This window comes from Centropristis striata, chromosome 10 (assembly GCF_030273125.1).
Source record: "Centropristis striata isolate RG_2023a ecotype Rhode Island chromosome 10, C.striata_1.0, whole genome shotgun sequence".
Classification (NCBI taxonomy): domain Eukaryota; kingdom Metazoa; phylum Chordata; class Actinopteri; order Perciformes; family Serranidae; genus Centropristis; species Centropristis striata.
The window spans coordinates 10,145,697-10,162,276 of NC_081526.1; the positions used below are offsets into that span (position 1 = coordinate 10,145,697).

At 37.4% G+C, this 16,580-nt stretch overlaps 2 protein-coding genes across 2 annotated transcripts in view; one reads left to right on the top strand and one right to left on the bottom strand.

Moving 5' to 3' along the window:
• hoxd3a (homeobox D3a) overlaps positions 1-16,580 on the top strand; it is a 70,117-nt gene that overhangs the window by 3,959 nt on the left and 49,578 nt on the right. Inside the window, exons 2-3 of the mRNA XM_059342445.1 lie at positions 589-666; positions 1,654-1,784. The gene's annotated coding sequence lies outside the window, so the exon portion shown is untranslated. The remainder of the gene's footprint in view (positions 1-588; positions 667-1,653; positions 1,785-16,580) is intronic.
• On the bottom strand, positions 8,295-10,612 carry evx2 (even-skipped homeobox 2). Its single transcript, XM_059342446.1, has 3 exons — positions 10,219-10,612; positions 9,569-9,804; positions 8,295-9,064 (listed from the first exon to the last, which is right to left on the bottom strand). The coding sequence occupies exons 1-3, from the start codon at positions 10,610-10,612 to the stop codon at positions 8,450-8,452; spliced, it is 1,245 nt and encodes a 414-aa protein (XP_059198429.1). The 3' UTR covers positions 8,295-8,449.

Genomic DNA, 16,580 nt, shown 5'->3' on the forward strand with positions numbered 1-16,580 from the left:
TCAAAGTTGCCTAAAGCAATAAAGTCTTACTCAATATTTTTTTTGGCTTAAACACATGGTTTTCTCTGGAGCTAATGGTCGAAGTAGCCAACAGGTCAGTCATCTTGCCTCCTTCCCGTGTCTGTTGAGGGTTGCACTGCCTGGCATGCAGGCTGTCTACAGTTTAATGATAAGCAAAGTTGTACTAACATTGTTGCAATAAAAACATTATCTTACCTTGTTCCTCACATGTTAGCCTCCTTGTACTCAGGCAAAAGGTCTTGCAGAAGCTCAAATGTCTATTTAACTTCCTGGTTCTACCATGTTTGAGCAGTAGGGGTTAAAACATGTCATGTTATTGACAAAATGATTATTCCTGGAGGTACTGTTTACTTATATGTTTATCCCTGTAATTACTCAGCCATTGATGAATACAACTGAATAAAATATAAATCTATTTGGCTAAACTGTCTCTCCATGTGTATACTTAAATTGAACCCCCCTATTGGTGGTTTAGTCCAGGCCTAGTTAGGTCCTGACAGGGTATATAAGGGGTGGTTAAACACTTGATGAGGTTTGCTGCTTGTCTGTTCTGTCGTCCTGCTGGAGAAGCTAAAGCAACAAGTTACTACATAAGAAATTCTTGTGTGCCTCCTTATACTAAAGTACAGGCCAACAATGCTTCAGGTGAGCAACAGCAAGCAACCCTGGTTACACATGTTTTATACACACTAATTTTAAACTGAATTTGAATTTAATTGAACTCAAGTTGAACTTTGTCTGTGCTACACTTTGGATAAGCTGTGTTCAATATGAATAGATTTTTGTTTACTTTCTTATGCTTCGTAATGTTTTACTGACATTGATGTAGTAGGCCCAAGCATTAGCTACAACCTTGCTTTCGGTATGGGCTCACTTTGTTGTGGCTGTTTATGCTGGGCTATGGGTTAGCCAAAGACTAGCTGAGCTCATTACAATTTGTAAGTTTCAGTGAAGACCGTTCAGCAGTTATAACAACTTAAATGTATGAATACTTATTCTTTGTAAAGATAAATGTGTTAGCTTGATGATAAAGTTGGAACTTTAGCATAAGTTTGATTAGCTAGTCTTTACACAGTAAAAATACAAGTGTATCATTGTAGCTAATGCTAAGCTAACTAAGGTAAGCTAGAAACTTGACCACAATCAACTTTTATGGTTGTTGCTGGTATTGTGACTCTGACAGTGGCTGTGGCTTAGTTATGAGCATTTCTTTCTAGCTCTGACTATGGGTCTAGTAACTTTTGACTCACTTTAGCTGTAACTAGCTAGGCTGTTGTGATTCCCAAGGCTGCAACAACAGGCTACTTTTAAATTGATTCATCAATAAGAACATACATGAATCGTGCTGGTGTACTTGATTGTAATGACTGTTGGCTGATTCTTCTTCAATCTATGCCACTGTCGTAGGTGTTGTATATGTAGCCAGCCAGCCAGTCAGTCATATTCTATGGTCATAGCCACAGCTACAGCTGAACAGAAGCCAAAGCACAAGTGGTGTTTCTGCGGCCAACCTGCAGCCACAGCAAATAGTGGGCCCACTCCCACTGTGTGTCATAGCAAGAGGCTATAGCTACTGTTAGCTTGCTACACTGTCAGTCCTTTTAAATACACTTTGTTTGTGTATACTTTCAGGTACCCATGGTTTCCTTGTTGAGGACAAGAAGGACCTTTGCCTCAAGTTCATCACTAAAGAGTGGACATCAGGAAAGGATAATGTGCTGATGTTGAACCTAATGCTCCTACGTCTGAAATGGCAAAACAAGGTTAGTACACAAAAAGAAGACGACAGCATTCCAGCACAGGTATGTTCTTCAAACTATGCCTTTCAGGTGGGTCATATCTGGTCTACAAAGGTATTCTTAAGTGTCCTCCAACCATGGCTGATAAGCATACTTCATACAGCGTGGTATTGTGTTTAAAGCTGCTATAGTGTTACTATGTGTTGTGACTCTTACTAAAAATGCTTCTTTGTTGTATGTCTTTGTGGGACTATTGGATGTAAAGAGGCTAATGGTTTTTGGAGGTGGTGTGTGTAACATGGAGCAATTTGACTGATTGGCTGCCTGGGCCAAGTGTGATATTGACAAGTGGTGACTTGTGCTGAAAAGTTGAGAATATTTGAACTTTTGTGCACATCGAAAAAGTGCAAGAAAAACATGATGCATGGTGCAAGAGAGCAGCACCAGCCAGGCACGCCATACCATAAAAATAATGGTTTTGCTGGGAACATGTTTCTATCGATGCGTCTCGGTGACATCAGAGCTCTGGTTTTGTTGAGCAGCAGAAGTTGGAGTGCAACGTCGGGTGCTTCAAATTTAACTGCGGTCTTTGCTTGTAGCCTTTCAACATAAGTGCTGTGTTGATCAACTGAGTTTCTTGTTGAGTATGATCACATAAGGTACTTCAAACTCTACTTGCAGGATGTCTGGTGGCCAGTGGTAAAGATACTGTACATACCAAGTAGTCACAATATCCCTGCTTATGGTCCAGTTGAGTTGCTAATTACAAAAATATAAAAAGAAAATAAAGGTTGTTGGGTTTTTTTTTTTTTTTTTAGATTTTTTGAAATAATATTTGATTATAAGTGAGCTTTCCTATAGGCCTATAGTGAAGAGAAATTCATGAATACCATCAAAAAGCACAATGTTTGTCCTTGAATTAGGCCATTGTGAGTGTTTCAAATATATGATGCCTTTAGGGCAATACTGGATGTTTGCATTAATGTGATGAGTTATTTTTCGTGTACTTTATTCAGATATTTAATCATGTGTGGTTACTTCTTCCAGAAATTGTTTCTCTGGTGAATATCTACCACAATATAAAACTATATATACTGTGATTTAAGATTTTATCCATATTTCCAACCCCCTTTCTCATATATTTTTTGCCACTATCAGATTTTTACTACAGGATTATTGTGGCCAAAATAAAAATGATATGATAACAATATATCTAGTTATTGTGTGTCTGTTTTTTGGAAAATTTATTACACTCAAAGTATGAGAGTAGTGAGGCGGAGAGTCTGTAGCCATTGCTGTATGGGGGAAGAAGACAGAGCGAGAAAACGAAAATTATTTTAGAGGTGGGGGATTATTTAAATTACATTATCATACATGTGTTATTTACATATCAATATTTAAGTTTTAAATATAACTTGCGCTAATACTGGTATATCGCCACACCCCTATTTAGTATATGCATATGTAGTATTTTAATGTGTAACTGGTTTTACAAAACTCTTTATACGAACCAATGATACATACAAAATAATTTTTTTTAAATTATTATATTATTATTTAATATACTTAATTGAAGGTCAGTGTCCTTCTGCTTCCACTGCTGAACACTTTTATTATAATTTATAATTTTCTAAATTATATTACATTGTATGTTTTTGCGTCTCTTCCTTGTATACTTAGTGAAGGTATTTAGGGACACATCATGTAGTTTTGAAAAGCCTTGATCAGGTCAAAACATAAGAAATAATCCCTGTATACATGCAGAAGATGTGTCGTATTGAAACGCTCTCTTCATTTTGACTTTAACATCAGATTTAGCACAACAGGGAAGTCCCAACAGTGAATTGGTCACTGGGGAGAAGCATTCATACAGCATCTTGTAGAGAAAAAATAAAAGTCCCTGCACACATGCTTGAGTCCATCAACCTGTATAAATGTTGCAGAGAGCATTGATTTTAAACACGCTCCTATAGCCACAAGCTTCACACAGGTCAACATCATTTCTTATCTTTAGTCTTATCGCATAGTGAAAAATAATAATTTTACAGGTCTTTTACAGAAGCTTTGAATAATTCAAGACTTCACGTTTACATATTTTGTCAAAGTAAAATCTGAAATAAGAAACCTCTTGTGAGCCAGACTCATTAAATAATTACACCAGAGACAAGTCCAAAACATATTGACTGTAATGGAAATTATTCATACTGGTAAATTATGGCTGAAAATAAAAGTACACTGAAAGGGAAAGTTCTGTTTTTTAATCCAGATTAGTATGACTGAATTATTTTGAATTGAAAAGCGGTCTGAAATCACTGACTGCAGGAGGTTTTGATACCTTCAGAGACAACCGAGACTGTATCAGTTTCCAATGGGCTTGGGTTGTGTCTGCCGTCAGAAGTTCTTAAAGAACACCACTTCATCTGCACTAATTCCAATGAGAGTGGAGCAAAGTGGATCTCATTGAGACTGAGAATGAATAAAGTGGAAAATTGATCAAGCATGTAAAACCACATTTTATTATTTATTTTTTTAAGTAAATGAAGCACCATAACCTGCCCTGGTGCAACTTGAGGGTTGGGTGCTAACTGCTCTCTAATATATTAAATTAATTTTACTGTATTAGGTAAGTAAGTGTAAAGGTTCTTCTAAGAGACAAACATTCAGTTGTACTGGAGGCTATGGAGAAAAAATGTATTAAACACAAATATATATTTTTTGTTGATGGGACCAAATGCTTTCTACAGGAAAATAATAAACTAGAATATTATTATACATCTCTAAAATCTGTCTTTTAGAAATGTTTTAAACTTCTTAGAAATAATATGAAGCAAATATAATATGAAACAAATACTACTGTTTATAATATATGTTTCAGATTATTTAAAACAGAGGAATAGCAATTTATTGCACCACCTTAACCGTAACCAGAGCTCAGGACCACTACAAGAATTGGTCTTTAAACCAATAAAACCAATTTCCAAAGATAATTGAGAACATGTTTCAATACATATGCATGAAAAAAGGATTTTCCATACGACCGACTCTACATGCTCATGTAATTGATTGAGGGGATGACCCGTTGTATTAAATGTTATTTGAGAACCATCAAAACGCGTAAAACTGCAAATTGCCCAGCTTGTATCTGAATTAAAAGCTCATTCATCATCATTATGAGTTGATAAGTTAATTTAACCATTTCATTCTGCCTTAATGAGCTATAGTTGAATTAATGTCATGTAATATATGAAAGTAGCATTTGAACAGAGGCAATGATTTGAGACAAACAGAGCAGAGACGACTTTAGAAGCATAATGGTGGCATAAATCTCACCAGGCTGCAGTTCATGTTGCATGTTTACATTTTAGGGGGAAAAAAATATATGTAAAAAATAAAAGAAATTCATAACCTGGAGAGGATTTTTAGATGTGAAGTTTTGGCAGAAATTTGATTGATTTCAATGTTTGATGTAACAGCTGGTATGTCAGTTGTAAATACTGCACTGCATCACATTCAAACGTGGGGACAATATGTTTTAAAAACAGGAGTAATCTCAGTTTTTTAAAGCATTAGTAGGAAGAAAGGAACTCCATGTGGTTGTTTTAGTTAGAATAATGTTGTTTTAGTCATCAGTTGGCTCAGTAAAGACCCCACTGAGCTGCCAGTCCTTCATCTGGCGCTGAGTGACTGCATTTGACCATTAGAGGTCTTTGCTTGTCTTCTGGTTCCACCTTAAATGCGTTTTGGCCCCGCTTGCTCCCTGTAGTTTAGGTTTTTTGTCCTCCCGCAGCAGCTGTCACCCTGCATTACTCGCAGTCAGCTAAATGAAACATTATTCTAAACATATGCATCGTAATCAGTCCGGTCACACTTACAAGAACACGCGTTAATAAGGCAATCAATCACTCTGGAACAAGCAAGTTGTTCTGTAACAGCTCATAAACAGTGTGTAATGAAGAATTGGAGGTTAGCATGACACGGCGCTGATCAGATAATCAATGTCAAAGATGCGATGAATGTCAGTAAATGTAGTTTTCATGTCGTTTCTATAAAATCCTCAATTTACAACAAGCAGTTCAATTACCCTGAAAATACAGTCAATTAAATAGGGCTGATTGGACAGTAGGGGCAGGATCATCGATCTTTGCATTTCTATCTCGCTGCTGGACATTTAATTTGGTTTTTCTATTAGCACCGAAATAAAGAAAATATAAAATATATTAAACAACCCAAAGATTTATTTTCTTGTCAGAAACCATTCAGCGAAGGTGACAGACAGTCTTCTGCATTATGATGAATTTTTTTTCTCTGCCTCAGTCTTGCACATTGGATACAAAACTAATCGTGTTATTGTGGGCAGTGTTTTTCTGGCCTCTGTCTTTTCCCTCTTACACCTCCATCTATCTCAATGCTTTTGTTGTATGGGTTGCAACCCTCGCTTTAGTAAAGAGCAAGGAAACATGGTGATACATCACGCCCATATTTGCTGCCCTAATCCTATTTCTTTAATGGGGACGTTCAAAAAAGCAACTTATCTTAAAGTCCCTTGGGGGCATTCTAGTGTAGGCTATATTTTAACCAAGTGCAATTAACGACAGTATCAGCTTGTATCATTTAGAGGTAATGTAAAAATAATGGTAAATTATAGGGCCGGAATGACCCGTGATGGCAGGCCTCATATTCCCTGCAGCTTTCTACCTATTTTTAATTATTGCTATAGAAATGGTGTCACAGCTCCTAAACAAGTCTGAGATGTCTTCATTGTCGCAGTTTAAATATTTAATTAAAAATATAGCCTATAATATATTAATACAGTGTTTACATTCTCTCAAGTGGTTACGTTTTGTTAACTATACTACAATAAAATAGCCTATTTATTTTTTTATTTTTCAGAAATGTCTTTCATTAATGTAAAGAAGCGAAAATGTGTAAAGATTTTTTTTATTTATTTTCCAAGAACAAACACGATCAATAAATAACATGATTTACATTTCATATTGCACAATTTTTTTTTCAAGTTAAAATATTTAAATTCATACAGTCATTGATATTTTAAATACAGAGATATAGAGTTATAACAGAGACCCTATAGGGACAAAGGCCAATATTTATTATTTTTCATCATTTTAATTTCAGTGCTCAGCCCTTTTTTTAAAGCCTCTTTTTGAGTGGACCGTATAAAGAAATGTTCTCCATAATTCAGTCTTATAATTTTTGCACGAAATCCAGATCATGAATTTGGACTATTGGCGAGTTTTTCAGGCCAATTTGTAGGCTGTGTGATGCTCCTATTGGCGTGTACATCCAGTGTTTAAACATTAAAAAAACATTCAGCAAGTCACACAAAATAAATAATATTAAAAAAAACGTTTTTTTCTTTTTTTTTTCTTTTTTAAAAAGAACAGCCTACTTTCCACATTTCATGAAGCATTTTTCAGGGCGATCAATAATTCAGTTTTCAACTATCAGTAGGACTATTTGCAAAATATTTCACGATTTACAGTTGACATGTTTTATAATGAACATATTTGTGATGTCCCAACAGGAACGAATAAAATAGCCATTTTTACAGGCGCAGACAGATTGTAAAGCCCAGGCTATTGAGTCTGAACTTTCGCCTTGCTCAGTCCCGTCACTGTGTGCTGAGTGAAGAGGTCCTAAAGGGATCACACACCTATGAAAATACTGGATTTTATATAATGAGGTGCAGCAATGTAAATAAGAGATGCTCCTGCGTGTGTGTGTGTGTGTGTGTGTGTGGAGGTATTTCCCATTAAACTCAATGTGAGCCTCACTTTGCAGGCTGCTTTGTGTGTAATATTTTTAAACCCTACATGTGTCATATATCCTCCTCATCCAGTGCATCTGTGTACCAGCTCTGTCGCTTTGTTCCAGCTCTTTTGTATGTCTAATGACTTCCCTCCGCGGGTTGTTAGCACTTGACAGCGGGTCTCAAAACGAGGAACTTTCTTCCAGTCATGTATTCAAAGGAGCTCCATCTAGGTACATGATTGGCAATTTTTGTCATGATCCTCTCATTATTAACATAAAAATTGACACGAAAGACGCGCTGCAAAATGATATGCACCCTTCTAGCTGATTAGGGGGGTCCCCACAGAGCAGGGGCTGGGTGTCCCTGCCAAAAATTTCAGTCTATTAGGGCCCATAGTGAAGAAAGATATGCTGCTGGACCTTCTGCTAGCCCATCTAAATTTAGATAGCATAATTAGTTTGAATCTTAAAAAACAGAGAAATCATATAGCCAGGCTGGGTATTTGAGCCGCAGAAATATGAATTATGACTCAGTTATTTCTGGGTTTAATTTGTGGAATTTGGATAAATACATTTAAAATTGAGGCATTACGACAGAATGGACACACTGCATTGTGTAGGCTATTATTTTTCCAAATATTTATAAATTAATCCAGCATAAAAAAATCTACTGGCACAACACAAGAAGCTTTTTAAAAAAAGTGTTTGTGATTTTTCAAAATGTTCAGTACTAGCTTTTTTTTCATTATAAAGAGTCTTGGGCTTGAATTAGACTTTTTAGAAATCAAAATGTGTGTGTTTACATTGCTGCCTATAATAAAGGAATTGTGTACCCAGGTGTGGTGTTTAAAGTTGGCCTACTATCCCCTAAAATAGGACTATAGCACAATAGGAAACGGTCGTGTTGGCTGCATGATGAGTTATCTGTTAAGTGAACTTTCTTCTCGCTGGTCTGGAGACGGGACTGAGGTTTTGCTGAGAACAGCCGCAGAATAGGGCAGAAATCCACTCTCGGATCTTTGCCCGGAAGCTGTGCAGGTAAAGTCCGCGCTGGCGCTCCTGGAGCCGAGCGCGCTGGCCGCCTGGCTGCTGTGGCAGCTGAGACACGAACAAGGCCCGGTGGCTGACGGCGCGCTCACCGCCGCCGCCGCTGCCGCAGCCGCGGCCGCCGCAGACGCTGCCGCCGAGCTATTGAGCCCTGCGGGTGACTGGTAGAGTCCCGGGTGCCTGAAGCTGCACAGGAGCTCCGGCCGCGAGTACGGGTGGGACAGCGCCCGGAAGGTGTCGAGGGGCCGGATGGAAGTGGCGAAAGGTGAAGAGGCGGCGCCGGAGGCGGCGGCGGCGGCCGCTGCTGCCGTGACACCGACGTGCGGGTAGTAATGTAGAGGCATGTGCGAGTGGAAAGGGTAAGGTAGGCTTCCTGTAGCTGCTGCGTGCGTCATCATGTAAGTGTAGAAGCTGGGGTCTGCAGGATGGGGCCAGGACATCGCCAAGCGCTGCCTCTTATCCTTCATCCGCCTGTTCTGGAACCACACCTGCACAGAAACAAAACAAGGCCCATATTGAAGCTGCCATGTTGTTTCCAAGCGCTAAATGTAGACCTCTGTCCTGAGCACGCGCTGAATCACTGTTCAGACACTGATGCTAAAATGTCCTATAAATGCTCCTGTCATTGAACAGGAAACGATGCATTTTCGCATGCTGCAGCAGCTAATAACTCCCAAATAACTATATAGCCTAATATAAATATACATATCAGTTAAAATATTTTCCCTTTATGCATTTATATTTTTTAAAGCAGTAGGCTATAAATAAATTGTGCACATAACGGTTCAATTGATTAGCACGCATGAGCTGACCAGTAAATAATATTTTTTGCAGGCCTGCAGGTTTAAATAAAAATATCACATTTCATGCGCTGAAATATTCACTACATTTTCTATTGTAGAATATTAGCCTATAATTATTGTTTTATACCCACAACATTGATTTCCCTGCACACACACATGCATACAGTAATAATGAAGATGAATCTGTACCTTAATCGTCGTCTCGGGCAGGTTGAGCGCTGCGGCCAGTTCACATCTTCTCGGTCTGGAAACGTAATTTTCCCTGTAAAACTCTTTCTCCAGTCTCCCGATCTGTTCCCTGGTGAAAGCTGTCCGGTATCTTCTCACCTGGTCGCTGTTTGAATTGTTTCCCCCCGAAGAGTTACCGTTCATATTCTGCAGGGAATTCGAGCTAATGTTGGAGGATCCAGAACTGTCTGAAAAACCTAAAAATAATAAAAGGAAACAAATTGTTATTGATATCGATAATATTCGAATAATAATAGTGTGTGTGAACCTGCAGTTTATTTAACAACGTAATGGAAATATTATAAAACTAATGTGGTTTATGTCGAATTAATGTGAAGAAATAAACATTTTATTATTTTATCATTACATTTATCTGTGGAATGATAGGCCTATAATAATAATAATTATGATAATAATACAATTTAAATTGAAGGAAAATACTACAAATAATAACATTATAATAAAAATTGAATTTAGCTTTATTTCCGTTTTAGATGGAGAATGATAACTAATATCCTATCAGATATCATTATTATTAACATTAGAATATAACAGCCGGAAATAAAATACAATTTAGAAATAAAATAAAATGTTTAGAAATAAAATGCTACCTTTGTTGTTTTCCTTGTGCTGGCTCGGGGAGCGGTGCGAAGGGCACCCCACCTCCACATCGCTGTTAATATCTGAATCTGGCGAAACTTCGGAGTAAAGGCTCATTTTCTTCCTGCTTTCTGACGAGGAAATCTCCGCCGAAGAGCTATTCTCACTGTTGTGGTGCGTCCCGAAAAGACTGTCAATTTCAAATTTGCCTTTGGTCGGGATGTCCCCCAGATTTCCATGGAGAGAAGCCGAAGTTATTCTCGGGCTGAGCCGTCCGCTGTGCTGAGAGTTTTCCAGGGCCTCCAGCACTGAATTTACAGGCGTGTCTGCGAGCCTCTTCCCTGCGACGGGACTGTGCAGCCCTCTCTCCATCAATATCATCTCTTTTCTTATTCTCTCCATCATTAAGCCGTGCAAGAAAAAAAAACCACACACACACACACTCACACAACACTTGTCCAGGGGGGGCTGGAGCACCAATGAGTTGTGTCGGAGCTTAAATCCGCATGCAACTCAGCAACTGTCTCTAAAATAACTGTCTCTAAAGCTTTTTATAAGCAACACGCACAAAATGAAAGAATCTGAATGCAATCGACGAGCGACTGCTCAGAATGAGCCGTGCATCCTCCCCGCAGCAGCCAAATGTCATTCATCAAAAAGTGCTCGCTGTTCGTTGTTAAAATGCTCGGCTGACGTTGCTCCAATGATCATTTATTGTAACAGGTTTATAAGCAAATAAATAGGAGAGGGCTGTCACTTGATGATGGAGGCGGCCTTCGGTCAGACGAATAATATCCAAGTGGAGAGGAAGAGAGGAGTGAGGAGCGAGGTGCGTGTCCCTGGGTTGATCTCTGAGTCTGTTTTAGATTGCTCTGGGGTTTGGCCTCTTGGGTGAAATTGACAGTCTGATTAATAAAATGAGCGGTGCAACATTTCCCTCTTCATTTAGGAATATTATTATGCTTTGATTCTCTATTGTTTCCCCTCCTCTCTCTCTCTTTTCGCCCTCCCCTTTTCTAATCGTTCTTCTTTTTATTTATTCTCCTTATTTCTTTTTTCCCTCTCTCACAATTTCTGCCACTTTAATCAGTATGTGAGGGACATTATAGGATTAAGGTGCAACTTTGTAATGAGACAGAGTATTATTTTTTCTTTTCTTTTTTGAAATACCGTGTTGATTTTTTTGTGCTTTTCATATTTTTCCTTTTTTTGTCTTTCACAGACACTTAGTGATGTGGTGATAATGTTTGCATTAGTACACATTTACCCACAACAGCACACGTTTAAATAGCCTTTATAGTAATGCATGTAGAAGTAGCATATTTATGTGCCTTTTTTGGCTGCTTTAAAATATATTTTGTATTTATATGTAATTTTAGGCTAACGATCAATTATCACTGTTATTTTCAGTCACATTTTGTTGCACCTAATTCTCCACATTCTCTTTGTTCATTTTTTATATCTCTGATGTTGAATTTTAACCAATTATATCAGTAATTAGAGCGTGCACTTTAATATTTTACATTTTTAACAGAATCTCCTCTCTGACGTGATTGCCTCCCAATCGAAGCCTTTTTTATCTGTATGTTCGTTTGAGTATTTACAGGGAAATAGCTGGTACATGAATGCATCATATGAACTCCACCGGAGACTGGATATGTAAAGACATAACGCCCATGCATGGACTCGTGGTTTCTCGATGTGAAATGACTATAAAGGCGCCATCAGATTATCCTCGGCGCGTCCTCTGGCGCCTCCTGCAGGTGTTCATATTAATTGCTGTCACTTGATGTGAGGAGCTGGATGGGAGGTGTGGGCTGTAGTTTAACTCATCCTGACTCAAGTCTGTCCTGAGCACTTTGGGTGCATGTGTAGCCAAGAATAATGTCTGGAACAATGGATATAGATTATATAGATAGTTGTTTTAATTAGGCTTCTGCAAAGCCACTTTAGAAGAGCTGCAGCTGCAAAGAGCCCCATCACAACCTCACACTTCCTGTCCATTTTTTATAACACTGGTGAGCAATTTAATGGGATTTAAATCAGAACAAAGCCTGTTGTCTGTACTTTGCTCTGATTATATCGAACATGACTGATTATTGACATAAGTATTCAGAATTATTCTCTTATCTATTACAGCTGGAATTTCCCATCTGCATGAAACCAATTTTAACATGTCTATCTCCAACTTCACCATTTGTTCCAAAAACTGTTTATATAAATAAATAACAAACTAACTAATTATTAACTAACCTTATTGATGAAAATCATGTTTTGCAGGATAAGACCAATTAATACATCTGATTTAGTTAAATGTAACCCTTGCTTCGTTAGTGAACACAATATTTCCTTTATTTTTTAATGGAAAATATTACCTTGTACTCAAGTAAGTCACTGGTTTGCATTTCCTCTGAGCTTGGGAATTTAAATTAAATATAATGAGTCAATTTACATACATGAAGTGATCTAAATGTGCAGCTGATAAGTCTTTCCATGATAATTTTACCTTAACATATTTACATTGCGGACATTTCTAAATTGTGTAATCCTATAATCATTTGAAATGTATCTATGCACATTTGACTCTAAACCTTTTTTGAGTTACCATTGTTGATGATAATCGAACAGATCGCACTATTCTGCTCAGCTTTTCTCCTGACCAGCTAAAAATCAAATAAAAAATATAAATTTGATTGGTCGCATTGTTTCTACCTTTTTCAAGAGATGTTCATGTATTCGTTTATCACTGAATGTTGCTAGAATTAGAGCAAAAACAAATATAATTGTATGATTTGAATAGTGTCAAAATCTATAGCTATAGAAATATTAATTTTTCAGCATTGTGATTTATTGTCAAAAACTGAGTGTCTGCATGGCATCAGTGAAGTGGCGTTTCCCCGTTCTTCTGCTTCTTCTAATTTCTTGGCAAAGATGCATGCTCACTCTGAATAGACCTTCACCTGCACATATGTTAAGAACTGTGTGCTCTATAGATATGAACATAAGGTTTCAGAATTCATACAGTATTATCCCAGGTCTCAGTGTGGACAGTAGTATTGCATATGTGAACTGCTCATTTTAGCTTCCTGAGCATATTATCACTTGAGTTCATGTCATGTGGAGCCACTAATATGCAAAGTTTCATGGTAAACTTCAACATCCTGACAATTAAAGGGGTCGTTCAGATTTTTTTTAATGAGATTGTATAAGGTACTTATCCATTGTCAGTGTATTAGCTACAGTAGATGGCTGTAGGGATGGCCCAGTTTGTAGAAGCAGGCAGGAGTATCAGCAAGGAAGCTAAGCAATGTGCTGGTGTGGATGGGGGCAGCAGAAATACCCATTTTAAACACCCAAAAGCCTGCTTGAAAAGAAACAATATCAGTTTAAGTGTACATTATAATCAGACTATTTTCACCTCTTCACCTTTGTGTCAGACAGCCCTTTTAAAAAACAAAACAAAATGAAGCCCTTACACCCATGTATGGTCTCTTCAAAAAAGCAGAAATTTACCTTGCAGAACACCAGAGTTGCCTCAATTGATTAGTTGGTTTATTGTGTGACTGGTGAATTAGTTACACAATAACACAAACTAACTAACCAATCGAGGCAGCTGTAGACCAGCAACTCCATGTACTGCGAGTTAAAATGAATGTTTTTGTCAATGGAGTCTGGTGGCTTTGAAGAGAGTATGGATAATGGCTTCAGTTCCCCACCATAAAGGGCTGTCTGATGGCAAGGTAAAGCAGCGAAAAATTGTTTAACAATCACAAATCCTTAAACTGATATTGCTTTTTTGGGGGGTTTAACTTCTGTGTGACTGCTCCAACCTGCTTCTCCAAACTGGGCCATATACTATAATACACTGACTATGGATAAGTAGCTCATACAACCACACTTAAAAAACAACCTGAATTATCCCTTTAAGGCTCAACAGAAGTGTATTCAGTATTTTTTCCTCCAGGGTCATAAAATTGTAATTTGTTAATCAGTGTCATAAAATAAGCATTAGACAAACTTAAATTAATTGTATTGGAAGTCATGTGTTTAACACTCAGCATGATCAACACTAATGGTAAATGAACACTGTTCCCTTTGTATAAGAAATTATTATATACTGACATTTGCAGAAATTAATATGAAATGCACCAGACAGGCATAAATCTGTAAAGCTGGCTTGATTTCACAAAACGGTGCAAATAAAAAAGGATGGTCACACATTTTTATTAATGGAATATAAATGTATTGATTTATAAGGACAATGCACATTAATCAGCATTCATATAAATGTGACAGTTAGCCAGCCGGCTGATTTTTAACCGCAGCGAGATGTTCTCAGGCCAGTGAAGTGGGCTCAGAGATATGCAGTATAAGTGTCAACAACAGCAACAAAATCAGCATTCACAAAACAGGAAGTAGAAACTTTAGATACAATAATGGAACAATACCATTCAATATTCAGTATGTGTCCATGCAAAGCAAAGGATGGATGGAAAAAACATGTTACACACATTAGATTTTCTTTAATAAACACCACTGTTGCCTTTTACCATTGCAACAACACTACAGAGACTAAGGTTGAAGATGGGGTTTGATGGTCTGAATTGGCTGTAAATCAAGCAAAGATCCCTGAAAATACTTATCCTAAAGCTTTGACCCTGCACACACCCACACAGGTGTTTTCAGTTATTCTGCTCAGGTAGAAAGTGAGCGAGCTATGATGGCAGTTACATTCATCTACCTGTAAGAATGGTGGTGTAAGTTGTCCCGCCCTCACAGGTGCAACAAAGATAAGGAGATGTCACTCAATCTCAGTGTGAGATGTCAATCAATCTCAGTGTGAGCATGCCCACACTGATTAAAACCACCTGTGTGTGTTGACTCAGGGAGAGCAGTGTCTCTTATTATTTATTTGGCAGAACTATATCTTTCAAAGACATCAGCTGATATTTTGGGTTGTGCACGTGTCAATAATGTTACCGATGACTCCGTTCTATTCCCTCGACCTGAACCAGCTAAATGGAATTCAGTCATCATTAATTTATGTTATCACCTGTGCTTTTTTTTCTACTGTGACATGTCAAAATGTCCCCTGTAAACAAAGGCTTATATTAGATTCAGATTAGAAGATGCGGGGGTACCCTGACTGTACAGTCATGGAAGAAATTATTAGACCACCCTTGTTTTTTTCCAATATCTTGTTCATTTTAATGTCTGGTACGGCTAAAGGTTTCGACAAATATAATGATAACAGCCATTTCCCATGGTTTTCTTGATAATGATTTTGTTTATTATCAAGAAAACCATGGAAAATGTCTAGATATCAGCTCTTAAATTAAACTCTTATGGGCTATTTTTGTTGTTATCATTATATTTGTCTAAATAAATGTACCTCTAGTTGTACCAGGCATTAAAATTAACAAGAACTAAGAAAAATGGTAGTCTAATCATTTTTTCCATGACTGTATTTCCAGAGAGAAGTTGGGGAGTTTCTCAGCCTCTTCTATGTTGATGCAGCATCTAGTGGCCATTAGAGAAACAGCAGTGTAAAGCAGATGGAGGCTACCACTTAGAATACACAGGGGTCAATGTAGGGCCCCTGAGAATAGCACTTTACCTCTCTGAAGGCAAAGATTCATATTACTTACTTCATATTACCCACATTAGGTAGGCATCTATAAAAAAGAGACATTTTGAAATACTGCAGCTCTTGATTATCCCATGATAATTCAAATGTGTTGATGTGATGAAGCTGTGAAAGTGTCACTATTCCAAGTAGGGGAAAACCAGTGGTGGAATGTAACTACGTACATTTACTAAAGGACCGTACTTAAGTAAAATTTTGAGGAACGTGTACTTCACTTAAGTATTTCCATTTCATGTAACTTTATACTTTATCGTACAAATATTGTACTTTTTACTCCACTACATTTAGCTGACAGCTTTAGTTACTTTTTGGGTCAAGATTTAACATGAAAAACATGATACATTTAAAGTGATTAGACATTTTAAAGGCTTTTAAATGATACTTTGTAACAGTATATTAGGTAGTTAAAATGAGCCCTGTCTTTAGAAAATTAAAGAACTTACATAAATGCATCAATACAAATAATGTATTAGAAGATATAAAACCTTCGATCAAGTACTTTTACTTTTGGTACTTTAAAGTACTTTAAGTACTTTTTGATGCTGATACGTTTGTACTTTTACTTAAGTAGGTTTTGAATGCAGGACTTTTACTTGTAGTGGAGTAATTTCACTGTGTGGTATTAGTACTGTTAAGTAAAGTATCTGAATACTCTTTCCACCTCTGGGGAAAAAAGTAGGGTTTCATCTTTCGTTTGTAGATTACATTTACAAAATATGATAGATA